The sequence below is a fragment of the Artemia franciscana genome, chromosome 20, assembly GCF_032884065.1.
Source record: "Artemia franciscana chromosome 20, ASM3288406v1, whole genome shotgun sequence".
Taxonomy (NCBI): domain Eukaryota; kingdom Metazoa; phylum Arthropoda; class Branchiopoda; order Anostraca; family Artemiidae; genus Artemia; species Artemia franciscana.
Window position 1 is genome coordinate 25355229 of NC_088882.1, and position 18772 is coordinate 25374000.

The window sequence follows — 18772 nt, forward strand, 5'->3', positions numbered from 1 at the left end:
GATATCAGAGTTACGAGGTCCTTCTAAATATGAAGTTTCATGAAGATCCGATCACTCCTTCGTAAGTTAAAAATACGTTATTTTTCTTATTTTTCAGAATTACCCCCCCCCCCCCCGCAATTGAGCGGATCCGTTCCAATTATGTAAATTACGTATGCAAGACTTTTGCTTATTTTTCCAACCAAGTTTCATCCCAATCCCTCCAATCTAAGCGTTTCCCATCATTTTAGGTCTCCCCACCCCAAACTTCCCCCAATGTCACCAGATCCGGTCAGGATTTAAAATAAGAGCTTTGAGCCACGATATCCTTCTAAAAATCAAATTTCATGGAGATCCAATCACCCGTTCGTAAGTTAAAAATACCTCATTTTTTCTAATTTTTCAGAATTGACCCCCCCCCCCAACTACCCAAAAGAGAGCGGATCCTTTCCGTTTATGTCAATCATCTATCTAGGACTTGTGTTTATTTTTCCCACCATGTTTCATCCCGATCCCTCCACTCTAAGTGTTTTCCAAGTTTTAGGTTCCCCCTCCCAACTCCCCGCCCCCATCACAAGATCTGGTCGGGATTTAAAATAAGAGCTCTAAGACACGATATCCTTCTAAACATCAAATTTCATTGAGATCCGATCACCCGTTCGCAAGTTGAAAATACCTCATTTTTCTAATTTTTAAGACTTACTCCCCCCCCCCCCCAACTACCCCAAAGAGAACAAATAAGTTCCGATTATGTCAATCATGTATCTAGGACTTGCGCTTATTTTTCCCATCAAGTTTCATCCCGATCCCTCTACTCTAAGTGTTTTCCAAGATTTTAGGTTTCCCCCCTCCAACTCCCCCCAATGTCATCAGACCCAGTCGGGATTTAAAATAAGAGCTCTGAGACACAATATCATTCCAAACATCAAATTTCATTAAGATCCAATCACCCGCTCATAAGTTAAAAATACTTCATTTTTTCTATTTTTCCGAATTAACCGGCCCCTACTCCCCCCCCAGATGGTCAAATCGGGAAAACGACTATTTCTAATTTAATCTGGTCCGGTCCCTGATACGCTTGCCAAATTTCATCGTCCTAGCTTACCTGGAAGTGCCTAAAGTAGCAAAACCGGGACAGACCGACAGAATTGGCGACTGCTATATGTCACTTGGTTAATACCAAGTGCCATAAAAAACAGATTAACCAGACCGATTCCTTATGTGATTTATAATGAACTATTTTGATCCGGTAAGTCATTTACTAGTTTTCAGCTATTTCTACAGCCATGATACCGATGGAACTTACATAATTCCAATTATAATTAACTATATTGATACTTTATATAATCCCTTATTATGGGCTATAGTTTAATCTTTAATATAACATCGTATATATAATTTTGAGCAGAAATACTTTCAGGAGTTAAAGGCTATTGTATTTTTTTATTATTGGATGTGATCGTCTTTTATTAGGTTGCTAGCTACCGCTGCAACCCAGATGTTCTTATTAACTGTTACAGTGCGCTACGGTTCGTTCTTTGCTGTAAAAACAGCTCTCTATGTTGTTCCAGTGCCCTGCTATCTGAGAAATAGAAAGTAAAAAGAAAAAAGATGCTCTATAAGCAGAAAATCTTGGTTTCAGCCACTTTTCTGGATTTTCAAGCCAATATGTTCTCCCTGTTGTTTCAGGCAAGGGGCGGTAAGTTTCTTACATAAGGGTTTTGGACAAGGTGGTTCTAATAGTGCACTTATTATTTTGATCATTCTATATTTTTAGGACTTATGGGTTATTGTAGTTTTTACTAAGGGACAGAATCATCTCTTAGTATGTTGCTAGCTATCCTTGCAACCCGGATTATAATTAAGTACGATATAAACTATTTTTAAATTCGGTTCTTTAAAGCTTGAATTGCGCGGTCGATATTGTGTTGGAATTCTAATCGAAGGGTCACAGGTTCAATTCCTTCCACAGCCAATTTTTACACATTTGTCAATTTAAAGTCTCAGTAAAACCTTTATTAATAACTATTTGACTCGCAACATTTATAATGAACTGTATCAATCCTTTACCTAACTACCACTGCAACCCAGGCTAGCTGGCTAGCTACCACTGCAACCGAGATAATATCTCTCCTTGTGTTAAAATTACAAACAGTTAAAAGCCTATGGCTTTTTTTTATTTGGAATAGTAAGAGAAGAACTTCAAAGAATAAGCAGCTAAATAAGACCAACATGTGCCATGTTTGTTCTTTAATAGGTTTCAGCCATCTCTAGAGCCATGATACTGATGAAACTTGCTTAGTCCCTATTTATGGTTAATAATTACTATGGGCTTGAGTTTGTGCTTTACTATAATATATCTACATGTTTTTTATAATGTTAAAAATACTAGTATTATTTTGCCTGAAAAGTTTGTCTCTTCTTGCTCTTCCAACGAACTATTATTTATAACACTTTAGAATTTTAGTTTTTTGGGTCCTGTCTCATTTGATGGTCCAGGTTATTGATTTTCACCCATTGTGAACTAAAGTCAATGTCCATTGCTTTAGCTGCCCCTTTTGGTCTAGTAATACATCATTATACTAAACATTTCACTTAGTATAGGCTAGAGCCCGTTTTTTATCATAAAATTACCTTAAAATTTTACCGATAATAACGCTACCACTTAGGGTAAGGCTACTAATATTAATTGATATTTCAGTTACTATGAGCTAGTGCTCATTCTTTATAATAATTTTAGAAGAAACTGTTCCGATCTTTTATATAACTATACACGCCTACACTATAGTGAAGTTGCCTATACAAATTAGAATAGGCAAGAGTTTGTTTTTTATTGTAAAAAACAAACATGTTATTATAAAAAACCAACACATGGAGCCGTTTTCGAGAAAAATAAATAAATCATAAATACATACACAATTATTGCTCACTTATAAAGATTTTAATACTATGGGTTACAGTTTGTTCTGTAATTTAATTAATATAAGAATCACAAACAGAAAAAAGCAAATGGCTTTTTCTTATTTGAGGTAATAAGAGACAAACTTCAGAGAATCTTGCAGCTAACTGAGTTCAGTATATGCCATGGTTTGTTCTTTACTAGGTTTCAGCCATTTGTATAGCCATGATACCAATGAAACTTACAAAATCCCCATTTATGATTAACGAGACTGACCCTTTATATAGCACACTAGCTGTTGGGATGGCGCTTCGCGCCACCCCAACACCTAGTTGGTGGGGGCGCTTCGCGCCCCCCTCCCCAAGCCCCCCCGCGCGCGTAAGTCTTTACGCGCCATATTAGTTACGCGCCATTGTAGTTGTGTCCCTATGTCCCACCTGTGAATATAGATATATATATATATATATATATATATATATATATATATATATATATATATATATATATATATATATATATATATATATATATATATATATGTTTTTAACTACGTAAAACTTGCGAATATACAACATTCTTTGCTGTCCCATCGTCTGTGCATATAAATAGATTGTCAGGTTTACCGACTCTTGAACATGCAACGCATAATGGTCCATGGGAAAACAATCCGTATTCAGATCTACACCTCATGATTCTATTGATTGCCCTTGAGCTTTGTTGATGGTGATTGCTAATCGACCATTTCCTTTGTTGCCGTCGTCATTTATATATCCCCCTGTGCCCCCCGGCGTCCCCGTTGTAGTTGTGTCCCTGTGTCCGGGTCATCATTTATATTCCCTGTGTCCCCGTCGTCATTTGTGTCCCGGTGTCCCAGTCTGTGATTTCTATTTGAGTGTCCCGGGCGTCATTTATATTCGTCAGGATATTGTAGGGCATCGTAGCATCGATGAGTTTAAGCAATTCTTGTCAACTGATTGTTTCGCCTATAAAGAATATTATCTCGACGTAAGAACTGATCACCGACCACAACGATTGCCACTTTGTTGATAGTTGCGTATCAGGAGGCATCAATTCGATTGCTGTTTTTAAGCAGAAGCACTAAATTATTATTTTTGTGGAAAAGATGATATATATAAATATATATATATATATATATTTTCTTTTTAGTTTTTTTGTAGTTTTTACCTTTTTTAGTTTTTTTCTTCTTTTGTATTAATGCTAAAGCCAAGGTTCAAACCTGGAGCCTCTCGGACCTAGAACCTGAAACATAACGCTTTACCAACTCAGCTACTTCGGCGTGAATACATTCGTTTTGAGCAGCTTCCTCGGGTGTTGCCATTGTAGGTTCTTCAGTCATTTTACAATTAGAAATTTCTCTTTCAACGGTCTTCTTACAATTAAAAATTTGTCTTTGAACGATATTCTTAAATACCTGTGTCCTGGTCGTCATTTATATTGCCTGTGTCCCGGTCGTCATTTGTGTACCGGTATCCCAGTCTGTAATTTCTCCTTGAGTGTCCCGGTCGTTATTTATATTCCCTCTGTCCCGGTCGTCATTTGTGTCCCGGTCTGTAATTTCTCTTTGAGTGTTTTTTCTTTTTAGTATTTTTTAGTTTTTTACATTTTTTCTTTTTTCAGTTTTCTTTTTCTTCTTTATTTTTCAGCTTCACTATGAAATACATATCGCCGAACCTTTGTTTTTTTAACTAAAATCTGGTAGGCATTGATGACCTTATCCAAGTCAAGATCCCAAACCCAATCATCATCGCTATCATTTTCAGTTTTGATATGTTTTGACTCTCGCTGTCCAGGTGGATCTTCATCTAACTGCGCGGTTTTGCGTTCTTTAGCCTCAAGCCTGTTTCCTTGCTGTTCTTTTGATTCCTCGGCACGCTTTCTTCTCTGACTTTCTCTATCAGCACCAAGTTTTTTGGCATAGACTCTTTGAGCATCTTCATCGGCTTTTGCCATTGTAAGTTCATCAGTCATTTTAAACTTAAACATTAATAGATTTCTACGTGAACATATATGTCTTAAATATCTTTAATGACGTCACCGTCATAACAAAAATGACGACAACTAACTTCATGACGCCAGTCGACACAGAAACATGACGTCCGACAAACAACTTCATGACGACATACAGCTCAATCCTTATAATGACGTCAGTCGACAAACATGACGTCAGTCGACACACAAACATGACGTCAGTCGACAGACAGACAAACAACTTATTTTTATATATATAGATTTTAGAGAAGCAACTTACAAAAGATGTTTGTTTAAAGTTATCTTGTCAATAGACAAGATTGATTGACTAGAGGTCGATTTTACTATAATTGAATTTGAAAAGCTAAAGTCTCTAATGGTAGAATGGTAAGCATACCCTCTCTTCCCGTGGGTGATAATCCAAGGAACCTAATGATTCTTCACAGAAAAATCAAGTTTTTGTAGAAAAATTGATTATATTAAAAAAAATTAATGACAAACATGCACTAGATGTGGTAATTTCCTTTAAAATGAGCCACTAAACAGCTCTCTACGATCTTCCAGTGCCAAGCTATCTGTAGAAAAGAAAAAAAGAAATATGCCCTCGATGCAGAATATCATGGTTCCAGCCACTTTTCTTGATTTTTAAACGGATATATTTTCATTTTTATTCAAGCCAAGGGACTCTTAGTTTCCTCTATAGAGGTATTGGACAAGGTGGTTCTAATAGAGTACTTTTTTTTTTGATCTGACTCTAATTTTAGGAGTTATCGGCTATTTTGTTTTACACTATGGTACGTGATCATCCCTTACTAGGTTGTAAGGTGCCACTGCGACCTTGAAAACCCAGAAAAAGATTATATCAGTCAAAATGGGGAAGAGGTCGTTCTTTACTATAATTAATTAAGTCTCCAATGGTACAATAGTAAGCATACCCGCTTGTCATGTGGGTGATGATCCGACGAATCCGATGATTCCTGACAGAAAAATGAAGTTTTTCGTAAAAAAAAATGATCGCATTTAAAAGAAAAATTTTAATTACAAATATGCACTATATATGGCAATTTCCTCTAAAATGAGCCATTAAACAGCTCTCTACGATGTTCCAGTACCAAGCTGTCTGTGGAAAAAAAGGAAGAAATATGCCCTCGATTCAGAATACCGTGGTTGCAGCCACATTTCTTGATTTTCAAATCAATATATTTTCCTTGCTGGTCAAGCTAAGGGACAGTTATTTTCCTATATAGCAGTATTGGACAAGGCGGTTCTGTTAGTGTACTTCTTTTTTTTGATATGGCTCTATGCTTGGCAGTTATGGGCTATTTTGTTTTTTACTATGGGACGTGATCGTCTCTTTCTAGGTTGCAAGCTACCGCTGCAACCCGGATAAAATAAGACCCTGGGCACGCATCTGGTGTAATAAAGTTATTTTTCTTTATTTTTTAGGCTCAAAATAACAGAGAACAAAACATCCAGGCCTCCTATCTGCCAAAGACGAAATTTCCATTTCCCCACGTAGTTGCTGTTTCTGCAAAAGAAAATTATCGTGGAGATCATCATATGTTCACTCAAGGAACGGGTGAAATGGTTGCTGACTCCTGCGTTGACTTTTGGGACGGAGCAGATTCGATACCTCTAACACATGCAGATAGGTATTTATACAAGCATACATTATCTTATCATAAAGGTCTTTTTGCTCAGACTTTAACTTAGAAATATTATTTTGTATATACGACAATAAATCACTCGTGTTGTAACTTTCTTCATGATCCAATTCTACACAGGTCGAAACAGCAGCGTTACGATTAGGTGAGGGCATTCCCAAATCCTGAAGAGGTTTGTTTGCCATACATATGCATAAATCTTCAATAATAACTAAAGTCTAGTTATAAATTTCTGATGTAAAATCAAAGGTCATATCTGACGTCTCTAACCGTTTTCGATGGAGTATATCCTCGGCCATTTTCGATTTTTATTTCTCCCATAACTCTGTAGGAGCTGAAGGAGAGCATGATGTTAGTATGATTCCAAACAATGCACGAATTTGACTTGGAGTTGACGTTTCGCACGCGTCATTGATGCAGTTATCCCAGTGTTGGTCATTCTCCAATAAATTCAGAGCTTGGCATGCACTACAGTAAGTGTCATGTATAGTACCGTTTACAGTTCTCAAATACTCAAAGGACGTCGGACAGGGTACATTCACCAAAAGCAGGCGGAGAAAGAAGCGTTCATGTTGATTGGGGTGAATGGTGTAGAGTCTTCCTATTGCGGTATCTTTGAAGATGGTATGTTGGCCGTCGACAGACTTACCCTGTTTTTGACGTTCAAATGACTTCTTTTTAGCATTCCACGTGTAATACGAAGGTACTTCAGTATACAGCAGTTTTTTTGCAAAAGAATCATTTTGACATAACGAAAAGAAAGCAATTAACGTTGTGTCCGGTGGATTCAGGGCTCTTTGTCGCACGTTGGATTCCAAAAAATAAACACGTTGTCGATTCTGTAAATGTACCGCTAAGAGAATAATAGCTAGACTTCGTTCATGTATCGGAAATGAAAGAATTCGCCTAACAGCTTCATTAGTGCTTATGTATCTTCCAGCCTGATATTGTGCGATTTCATCGATATCACTGATTTCGGACTGGAAGCCAAAACCTACCATGTCGCTGCCTTTGTTGACGTATTTACATATGTATTTGATTGTCTTTACGGAGTTACAGAATTCAACGTTTATGTGAGAATTAAATGTTGTTGATAATAAAGGTGAATATGGAACAACCCACTGGTTATCTACTTTGATGGTGGTACCGTTATGCTTCTTTATTATTCCTGTTGTACCGCCATCTTCAGTAGATCTTCAAAAGCCTATTCAAATAGCAATCAATTTTATGTCTACTGATACGCATAAAATTGTTATTTGCCCTGACAAAACGCCTACTGGTGAACATTTGCGTAGATACCATGCTTCAACTATTAACGAAGTGGCAATCGTTATGTTCGGTGATCAGTTCTTACCTCGAGATATTATTCTTCAAAAGCGAAACGCTCGGTTGACAAAAATTTCTGAAACTCATCGATGCTACGATGCCCTACAATATCCTATCATTTTTTTGGGATGGAGCCGACGGCTATCACTTTAATATTAAATTGATAAATCCAGCCACTAACAAAGAAATGGATAAGAAATGCAGCGCAATGAACTATTATGCCTATGGACTAATGATTTGTCAGGATGAAGAGAATTATATTTTAAAATGCCGTCAATTGTTTCACCAATACATCGTTGATATGTATGCAAAGATTGAATAAAAAAATTTGCTATTTATCCGTCTGAATCAGACTATTCTCGGCTCTGAACAATACATTCATTTGCGAGATGCGGTTGTAAATGACGGTAATACCACTAACATTGGAAGAGTAACGATTTTACCTTCGTCATATGCTGGCAGTCCGCGTCATATGCAGAGTATGCTCAATATGTCATTGCGTATGTTCGTCTCTATGGTCGTCCAGATTTATTTATTACATTTACATGTAATCCATCTTGGGACGAGGTACAGGAACTTTTGCTTCCTGGACAATTGCTGGTTCATAGACATGACATTACGGCCCGTGTCTTCCGGCAAAAGTTGAAATCACTGATAAATTTCATAGTAAAACTTAAATTGTTTGGGCCAATGCGATGGTGTTTGTACTCAGTGGAATGGTAAAAGCGAGGATTGCCACATGCATGGACCTTGCGTTGAACTGAATGAAAATTCACCGTGCATGGACAGAGGAAGGTGCACAATGCAATATCCTCGAATTTTAATACCTAACACAATTACCGGCAATGATGGATACCCTTGATATAGAAGAAGGTCTACCGAAGATGACGGAAAATCAGCAATCATAAAGTCGCATAGCCGTTACATCAAAGTAGATAACCAGTGGGTCCTTCCATATTCACCTTTATTATCGAAAACATACAATGCGCACATAAACGTGGAATATTGTAATTCCGTAAGGGCAATCAAATACATATGTAAATACGTCAACAAATGTAGCGACATGGCAGTTTTTGGATTGCACTCCGAAATCAGTGATATCGATGAAGTCGTATAATATCAAGCTGGGAGATACATAAGCAGTAATGAAGCTGTGTGGCGAATTATTCCATTTCCGATACAAGAACGAAGTCCAGTTGTTGTTCACTTAGCGGTACATTTACAGAGTGGTCAACGTGTTCATTTTTTGGAATCCAAAGTGCAGCAAAAATCCCTGAATCCACCGTCTACAACGTTAACTACTTTCTTTGCGTTATGTCAAAATGATTCTTCTGCAAAAAAAACTGCTGTATTCTGAAGTGCCTACCAACGTTTTTCCATAACTATTTTCACTGGCTGAAAATTTTTCTACTTATTGAAAAGGAAAAATACCCCCTGTTTTAATTATTGTTTCCTTTTTACTTTGTCTCTGCCTTTTTATATATTTTTTGTTTACCTCAAAATATTTGATTTCTTTTAAGGAAGAAGATATTAGATTTTTATCACAGAACAAGCCTTACTTCTTATTGCACAGCCTTTGGATACCGACCTCTTGATCGTCCAATGAGTCCAAAAATTTCAGAATGGTATTTAGAAATTCCAACTGATTGTGAGGCCATCTATAGAAAATATCGAACGAATTCACCTCTTTCTTGGGATGGGCCAGGAAAACTGGCAGAAGAGAATCAATCCAATGGTAAATATATAGGTTAAATTACTCCTTCAAAATTCCTCTTACAATTAGAATAGTATTTTTCGGTTACTAAATTAATGAAGTTAAAAGAAGAAACAGCAAAGAAGCCGACAAATATCAGTGGGGATAAAAGCTTTTTACAGTAACTTTCAAAAATGTCCGAATACTGCAGAGTGTTTTAGAAAGAATGATATTTGAACATAGGCGAGCTACGTGATTACCAGCTAGCGATTTTTGTTTTTCAAAGTGTAAATAAGGTAAGCCCTGAGTACTTTTATGATTTTTTTTTAAAACTAACTCGTTTTATCACCCTTATTTTACCCGGAATTTGGAGGATTTGACGCACGAGAGAAGAAATACAACGAGAGCAGGATTTGTTCTCAGGAACATAGGTACCAGAGTCTGGAATGACCTTCCAGAATCGGTCAGAGCGGCAGTAAGTCTGGCATCATTCAAGAGAATGGTTAAATTCCATTTTTTTAAAAGGAGAGAAGTGTGATAAGAGGAAAGGGTATTTATTTATTTAGTATTTAATATTAATTATTTTGTTTTTTACCCCCCCCCCCCAAGAGTTTTTTGTTCTTTCTTCAAAAGCATTTGAAGAAATGATGTAGCAGATTCATGGTGGTTAGAATTGTGGCCACAGTCAGGACTCTTTTGTCTTAAGAGTGGCCGTTAATGGTAAATTCTTTGTTTAATTTATATGTTTTGGATGAAAATAAAAATGTCTATGTCTATGTCTACAGTAACTTTCATGGCGCCTGCAATAATTATTTTCTAAGCAGAGCTACAGTGCTGCCTAAGTAAAGGGATATATGCTTCCAATGCATTATTTAATTTTTATCCGGTCACTTCTTTCAAAAAGAGTGACGGTAAAAAATTCAGAGTGGGCTCAATTGATTAGAAATTGAAACATCTTGTGTTCCTTTTAAAAGGTCAAATGATGGTAACCGACCCCCTTTTGTGGCTTTTGCTACCCATCCCCTGAAACCTCGCTTTAGGTTAGCTATTTTGTTCAGAATAGTTGAAAGGTCCAATAAATATGCCTCCAAGATGACATGACCTTACAACCATGGGGCAAGGGCAGTACATATACCTACCTGCTGTTGAGAACAAAGAAAAATAGACTGGCGGAAGCAAGTTGATAAAGTCAGCAAGTAAATTACTACAATTTTACTCTTGTTTGAACCAAGGTTTACAATGGGCTCGCTTTCAAAACTGAGCATTTGTATTTTGTGGCTTTTTTGTTCTAATTTTAATTTTTTTTTTTTTTTTTTTTTTTTTTTTTTTTTTTTTTTTTTTTTTTTTTTTTTTTTTTTTAAGCTATTTGCGTTAAACCCTTCCTTTCTTATCTTTTTATTTGTTCGTTACTCAAAAATTATTGCAAACATTTTCAATACACACATTCCAAGTGGTACTTTCCAAGCTCTCAATGAGTACAAACCTCTGAATCAGCCTCATGTGCTATTTGTTCAAGGAAAGAATACTCAGTATGGAATAATAAAGAATTAACCTAGAATATCAAAGTTGTTTTATGAGTATCTTCCTAGAAATATTTTTACCTTCAGAAAAGAAAAGGACTGTATGAGAATCGTATCGTCTACCTGCAGGATCTGTCTCTTCTTTGTTAGATATCTTAAGGCAAAAATCTGAACCTCTGAATTAACACGGGAATGAAGCTATCTTAACATGGATCTTCAACATTAATCTAACTCTTCTCCCTTCTTCCTTTGCGAACAACCTGCTTAATATAATGTCTGCTTCGAATATGTTTTCCTTAACGACAATACCTACCTTCTGCTGTCTGATGCTTCTGATCACTTCCTTTTTCTTTGAATTTCAATTTACAGTATAAAAGTTCTAAGTGGAATGCTTCGATTAAGCGGGATTTTCCAACGTGGAAACTTAATGATGAGAGGATAGTGTCCCAGACTATCCTTTGATAGTCATAGCGTTAATGGATATTGTTATGAACATTGGTGATGTTAATACAGGACTTAGGAATTTCATATAATTCTTACGAGAAAATATATGGACTGCTGCTGACTTAGGAATTTCATACAATTCTTACGAGAAAATGTATGGACTGCTGCTGACTTAGGAATTTCATACAATTCTTACGAGAAAATATACGGGCCGCTGCTGACTTAGGAATTTCATACAATTCTTACGAGAAAATATATGGACTGCTACTAAGAAAAGTGTGCAGAGAAGACAGGATGAAAAAATCAGCCCAGTAGCCCTAGGGTTAGTAATGGTCTGCTCTGACGTATTAGTAAGAGAAATAAACTGTGGTCTGATCCCATAACTCGCCGATGCAAAGTGATACTTGAGAAATATTAGTTATAAAACATGCCGTTGATAGTTTTATATGAATTTAAGAGATATCATATCAATGGAGAAACAGCTGGAAGTGAGAAAACTCAAGGAAAATATGAAAGGTTGCTAGTTCCTTGACGGGTCCATACAGCTCCCCACCTGAGCTTCCATTAGAATTGACAGTCGATACGGAACTATAACAGGAACAGCAGACGTTGCAAATGCATTGAAAGTGTTTTTGCAGAGATTGGCAGCCAAAAAAAAACCCACAGATTGGATATCCCACTAAAAACTCTAAAGATTGCCTTGGCTTGCCTTGATCTAAGTCAATGGCATTTCCTCTGCTCCTACGAAATCTAAAACGTCATTCGCCTATTGATTTCGAGTAAATGCACACTAGGGTGTCAAAAGCAGTTACTTCGTCAATCATAATTTTTTACTTGCTTGTCAAATTTGTCTTTCCAAAAATATTTATTCTCAGAACTGCTTGGGAGAGAACTGCTTAGTAATTCCACTTCGCAAAGGAAATTTTCGAGCTAAACTAGGCTAATTATAGACCTATTTTTCAGTCTGTCAGTCTTTTTCAAAAGTTTCGAAAAGCCTATGCAGTAGCTGCTCTTCCAATTTCTAGAGAGAAAATGATTTCTTGATAATCTCTAGTTTTGATCGGACGCTTGGCGCTTCGCTGCTGTGAAAAAGATAAGACAATTCTCATGTCTAAAACTAAGTATGTCCTAGAGGTGCATGTCTCTGGATCTATGCTAATAGACTTACTATTATTGTTGGAAAATCCGTTATATTGTTTTCACGGGCCTGGGACATTCATTAGGAGGTGTTAGTCACCACAATGTCAAGAGGTCTGGTGATCGACCAGGAAAGCGTTTTGCCAAATTCCTGGGAGTCGTCCTTGACGAGAACATGTCATTCTTTATCGCAGTGGTTCTCAAACTGTGGTACGCGTACAATTTTTTAGGGGGTACGCGGCCGGCCAACAGAAAAAATGAAACAACCCTTTAACTCTAGGACTGGCAATTCTATTTGTGTTTTAGCTATAGTTTACTATCGCATTTAAACAGTAGAACTAAAACTATCCTGGAACCATGAAAAAAAAAACGAAGAACACCTTGCAGCAGAAAGCACTGTTCCTTCTGTACAACACTCCTATGAAGCCCCATTAACAGAGTGGTTCATTAATATGACAGTCGACTTTTAATTCTCACTTACGAAAGCTGAACTCGCTTCGCAAAAGATAGCTGATATCAATTGGAAAAAAATTGTCTAGGAAAGTCGCTCCATCAACTGTCATGCCTGGCGTTTGTGTTTGAGTTTTTACCTGGTGAGCTGCAATCTTCATTCAAATCATTATTTGGCCTATCTTGCACCAGCTTAATCTGCATACCTAATCGTTAAACTTGCACATACCCATTACCCTAACTGTAAGATCAGCTTTTACTGCAAGCATAGCATCTTTGAAGCTATGGAATCTTTTATCAGAAGAGCTAAAAGGTAGGAATTCCCTTGCGCCATTTAAGATAAGAGTAAAGATCATTTTCTAAAATTACCGAAGAACAATTAAATTAAGGTGTGGTAAACAAAGAGTTTAAGAATAATCTAAATATAATATAATTAAGTAATAAAAAGATGAATTATATGGAATTTAATTAGTTTACATTTATTTATTTTTGATGGGGTGGTTTCCCCCGGGACAGGAGTAGGAAGCTATTTGGCTTGTTATTTTCAAAATGAGAGGTAAGGATGTGTCTGAGAGTATGAGAAATGGCCGCTCTGGGTATTATGTTTAAATATAAATATTGTGGTGCCTCAGTGACCCGCCATTAACTGACTGTGTTGTTTTCTTGAGATTTAAGTTTTTATTTATTATAAAACCTACTGGACCTACTTTTAGTAGGTATAAACCCTACTTTTTCTGTTTCTGTGGAGAATTCGTATCATTAGCACTGTAGGATATGTTTTAATAAATATTTTTAAATTGACGACGTATGAGATAGTAGATATATAGGGTGTCATTCAGTAGCAGCGTATATGTATAGTACGATTGGACAACCATTTTTTCTGGGAAAGAAATTTAAAGTTTACAATAAAGTTTTATCATGCATTTTGGACTAGCTTCAACTATGTTATTTGTCTCCATCATCTCATTAGAATTTGTCTTATTTCAGATTCTGCTTTTGGAAATATTGTTGACATACGACCAATCGAGTCGGTTTCTGATGTATTCGGAGCACAATCGAATCAGACATTTCTGGGAATGGTAACAATGCAATATCAAGCAAAAATTGACATGGTAATCTTAGAAATAATAGGAATTTATGAAATTTTAAAATAATGACGATCTTGAGGGTAACCTCAATGCTGGCATTTGAGGTGACTTCAATAAATTAAGGTCAAATAATTTGGGATAAAAGGCATCTAATTTTAAAGATTGCAAATCACTTATATTTTCATTGCAAGTAGTCTTCTGAAGATTTAATGAAATGTTTTCGGGAGGGAGGGGGGTCTTGTATGCAATGGAGAAGTATTTGGCTGTAGTTTTTCCTTCATTAGGTATTTTTATACTAATCTTGAAAGAGGAAATAAATTTTCGTTCATTCGTCAGCCAATTTTTTGATATGATTTAAATTTAAAAAATTTTGGTAACCTTATTTCTACCCGCATCTGAAGGCTTTGTTAGTAGCATCTATAGAAAACACACATCTAAACTTTGTCTAAAGAAGGCTAAGAAAAGCTTCAAATTTCTAATGAAGGTGTTGTCTCTATTTCTATTTAAGCACGTTTGAAAAAAATGAGTACCCCAGCCCTAAAAATATATGAATCAATGGCACCTTCTGCCTCTACTGGGCCTCATCTTCAGAAATGCAAATACAATTGGCAACCCACTGTAATTAGAAAGTTAGCAAATATAGTCTCATACTCCCTTCATTTCAGTGTCAAAACAACCATCACCCTCCCTTCATGTAAATATGGGGGGTCAATGGTTAAACTAGCAGTTTAACTATCCTCTTCGGTTCTCTCTTTTCTGTAAATAACCTTTGCTTGACGAAAAAAAACACATCCCCTATTCTTTACCAGTGAAGAAATGTGAGACAATTTATTTTAGACGTAATTTTCCCAGCTTATCATTACTTTATGAAACAAAATTTGTCTGCTTCCAAATTCATCGAAATTGGTTATGAAATAAAGTAAAAAAAAAAGTCGCTTTGTGCACTTCTGCAAAGAAAATGAGATTTTGGGTCTTCACGGGTCTTGATTCAAGGGTCTTCAGTGAAAATTTTTAAACGCCCTCCAGGAAGTATTAAAATACACTTTGGGGGCTATCATTTATAAAGACACAAAACTCACGAAATAAGTGAATTTGGAAAATCATCCTTGTCGATTTGTCCTCTAGTTTAAATTGGTTATGGTCAACTCAATATGATTTTTTTTTTTTTTTTTAAGGTTCAAATGGTTGAGCAGTTAGACAAGGCGTGCATTCGCTTTGTGCACTTCAGTAAAGAAAATGAGCTTCGTTCAAGGGTCTTTAGTGAAAAAATGGGACTAGAAAGTGGCTGGAACTGTCATATTTCCCTCGGAGAAGAACCGTAAGTCTAAATATTTCTTCTTTTCACATTTCTTTTAACTATTAGAAAAAAAGTTTTATATATATTTATATATATATATATATATATATATATATATATATATATATATATATATATATATATATATATATATATATATGTATACATATATATATATATATATATATATATATATATATATATATATATATATATATATATATATATATATATATATATATATACAATTTATATATACATATATATGTATATGTATATGTATATATATATATATATATATATATATATATATATATATATATATATATATATATATATATATATATACATATATATATATATATATATATATATATATATATATATATATATATATATATTATCGTTTTATTTACGAATAAAAGGTAGTTTGGCATAAAGGATTACTCATCATAAGCGCTACCATTCATCTGAACATTTAAACTAAAAAAAAAGAATCAGTTGATAAAAGCCTTAACTGAAATTGTATTAATTTATAGATGTGATGTAAATTTTTGCTAGCTGGTTTTAATATTTGATTACATGATTAACATTTTGAAATAATTATTTCAGAGAAGAAGACACATTGCAAGATCTATATTGTTCAAACGGAAGTGCTTTGGACCGATCTACGGAAAACTTGACCAGCAACAGTGGCAAAATGCCAAGAAACATCTCAAACCTGTCAGGCTCAAGTGGTAACAACATAGAAATGTCCCAAGTAAAGTTCGAAGATGACATTTCTGTTCATTGTGTAGGCGATGGTTATACTGATGATGAGGGAAGGGGGAGTAAAATGAGGTATTTATCAGACTGTAATTTACTTAATATGCCAAGCGGTTGTCTTTGATCAGATCGTTAGTGTTTGTATATAAGGTGTTAGAAAATATTGGCAATTTTACTCTCATTCTTGGTAAAGAAACATTTTGACCAGGTGCATTAAGTGAATTTTGGTTGTGCAGTCTTTGACTAGGAATCTATTTCCAAGGTAAATTAGCCTATCCACCTTAGCCTATGCCCAGAAGATTCAAGTTAATTTTTTTTAGAATTTACTCACCTTTTTATGGCAACGGTCCGGCGAATCATGATGCCCCAATAGCTGGCATCATTTTTTAACTGGAATAACAGCTTATTTAGACTTTGCAGTATGTCTGAAAGGGATTTTTGATACAGTTCAGACCAATCGCAACCTCGCCTTCTAAAAAAGATGGAGATCTATTCGATGAAATTATCAAAAGATATATATATATATATATATATATATATATATATATATATATATATATATATATATATATATATATATATATATATATATATATATATATATACTCTTTTGTCTTAAGAGTGGCCGTTAATGGTAAATTCTTCCTTTAATTTATATCTTTTGGATGAAAGTAAAAAATTTCTATGTCTATGTCTATATATAGATATAACAAAAATGTAAAAAAAGTTATTCCTGCTAATTTGAAAAAAAGGCTAATTCAATAATGTGTGCGTCGACTAGATTCTGCCAATAGTTTTAAGGTCTTGTTGAGAATGAAGTTTTTGGAAGTCTCTAAACTTTATATCATATTTGACATTGAATGAATTTTCCAAAGAAAAATGTAATATAAAATTATAATTGCAAAAAAAAGCATTTTGTCTGAAGAAAAATCAAACACATATAACTCACATTGAATGTTCCCCATTGTACATAAATGTTCTGGCCTTGAGACTCTGCCCAACATACTGAGCTGTGAAAAAGGATTGTAACAATGTTTGACAACAAACCTCAAATTTCTTAAAGCATATATCAAAAGACATCTGCTTAAATTGGGCAAAAGGAGCATGTTTCTAAAGAATTTACCCTCTTGGCTTTTTAGATCTTACTCCCTCCTTCAATCTCAAGACGGAAATTAATTATTTTCATAGGTATTAGTTATAGTATGCTGGTAACCAACGATGCTTGAAATCCGGACAAGAAAAATGTGTTTCAAAAATACTTTTGAACTTCCGAGCCTGTAAATTCAAACGATATATTTTCACACTTTTTTTATTCAAAATAATTTTTTAACGCTCCTTAAAAACATTAAATAACAGAGTAATGAAATTTTGATAAAGAAAATTTTGGAAAACCTTCTAATCTCTTGGAAACAGAACCTCCTGGGACCTCTTATAATTTGAAATTATTGAAAAAAAAGTCTGTTTCAAAAATAATTTTGAACTTCAGAGCCTGTATATTCAAACGATATATTTTTATACTTTTTTTCTTCGAAATAATTTTTAACACACCTTAAAAACATTAAATAAGAGAGGAATTTGGCCTGTTGGAAAGCCTTCTAATCTCTTGGAAACAGATCCTCTTGGGACCTCTTATAATTTGAAAGTATTTAAAAAAATCTAAAAATTTTCTTTTTGCTCTTTTATTCTTAAAATTTTTTATTAAATCAATATAAGATAATACTTTATTTATAAACGACTAACATATATTGACTGAAAAAAACTACTAAAATATATCAATGAAAACCAGCCTTGTGGCTATTAAGTTCGGCTGAAATCAGTTTAAGATTCCATAGTTTCAAAAAAAGATTGTAATACATTCAATAAATTAATCATATTATAGCTCAGCGTCACCATACGCATTAGTTCCTTTTAATTTTATGTCTTTCTCACCATCATCACTGGTTGCACAATTTTTGTAATAGTAAAATCCGATAATTAGCTTGTGGTTTTTTTATGGCTGGAATGGATGCATTGAGTCTACTGCGACATGGCGACAATATGCTCTTTGAGCCTCCAAGTTTGCTTTTGTGGTAAAACGGACAGATTCCCTTGATAAACCTGAATTTAATTAAATACTTCTTGGCGCTATGCGTTATTAGTAAAATCTAACAGAGACCGCACAAAGTAACTGAAACCTTGTTTGCAAAACGAAACAGTCTTAATAATTAAAAACTTATTAAACACTCAACTATTAAAACCAATTACAAAAAAAGTAACTGTCGTCTCAACCCAAACCAGAGCAAATGGTCCCAACCACAAATCCCCCCCCCCTACGTCAGGGGGGGTGCTCCCCGTGCCCTCTGGATCCGTCACTGCTTCTAGGACAATTGAAAGCTTCGGAAAAGCATTGGAGAAATTATCAAAATATTACTACTAAGATTATTAATTACTGAGATATTGCTATTAAGACTGAAAGAAACTCACAGGTTGTTAGTAGTGCAAGGGTTTCTCAGATCATGATCAACGCGGTAGAGTTAACGTA

The 18772-nt window shown here is 35.0% G+C and overlaps 1 protein-coding gene across 1 annotated transcript in view; it reads left to right on the top strand.

Annotated features, from left to right (window-relative positions):
• Window positions 1–18772, top strand: part of LOC136040031 (transmembrane protein 94-like) — a 273850-nt gene that overhangs the window by 222448 nt on the left and 32630 nt on the right. The window contains exons 16-20 of the mRNA XM_065724097.1: window positions 6314–6519; window positions 9378–9592; window positions 14089–14213; window positions 15365–15507; window positions 16099–16326. Of these exons, the coding sequence (XP_065580169.1) occupies window positions 6314–6519; window positions 9378–9592; window positions 14089–14213; window positions 15365–15507; window positions 16099–16326 (917 nt within the window). The remainder of the gene's footprint in view (window positions 1–6313; window positions 6520–9377; window positions 9593–14088; window positions 14214–15364; window positions 15508–16098; window positions 16327–18772) is intronic.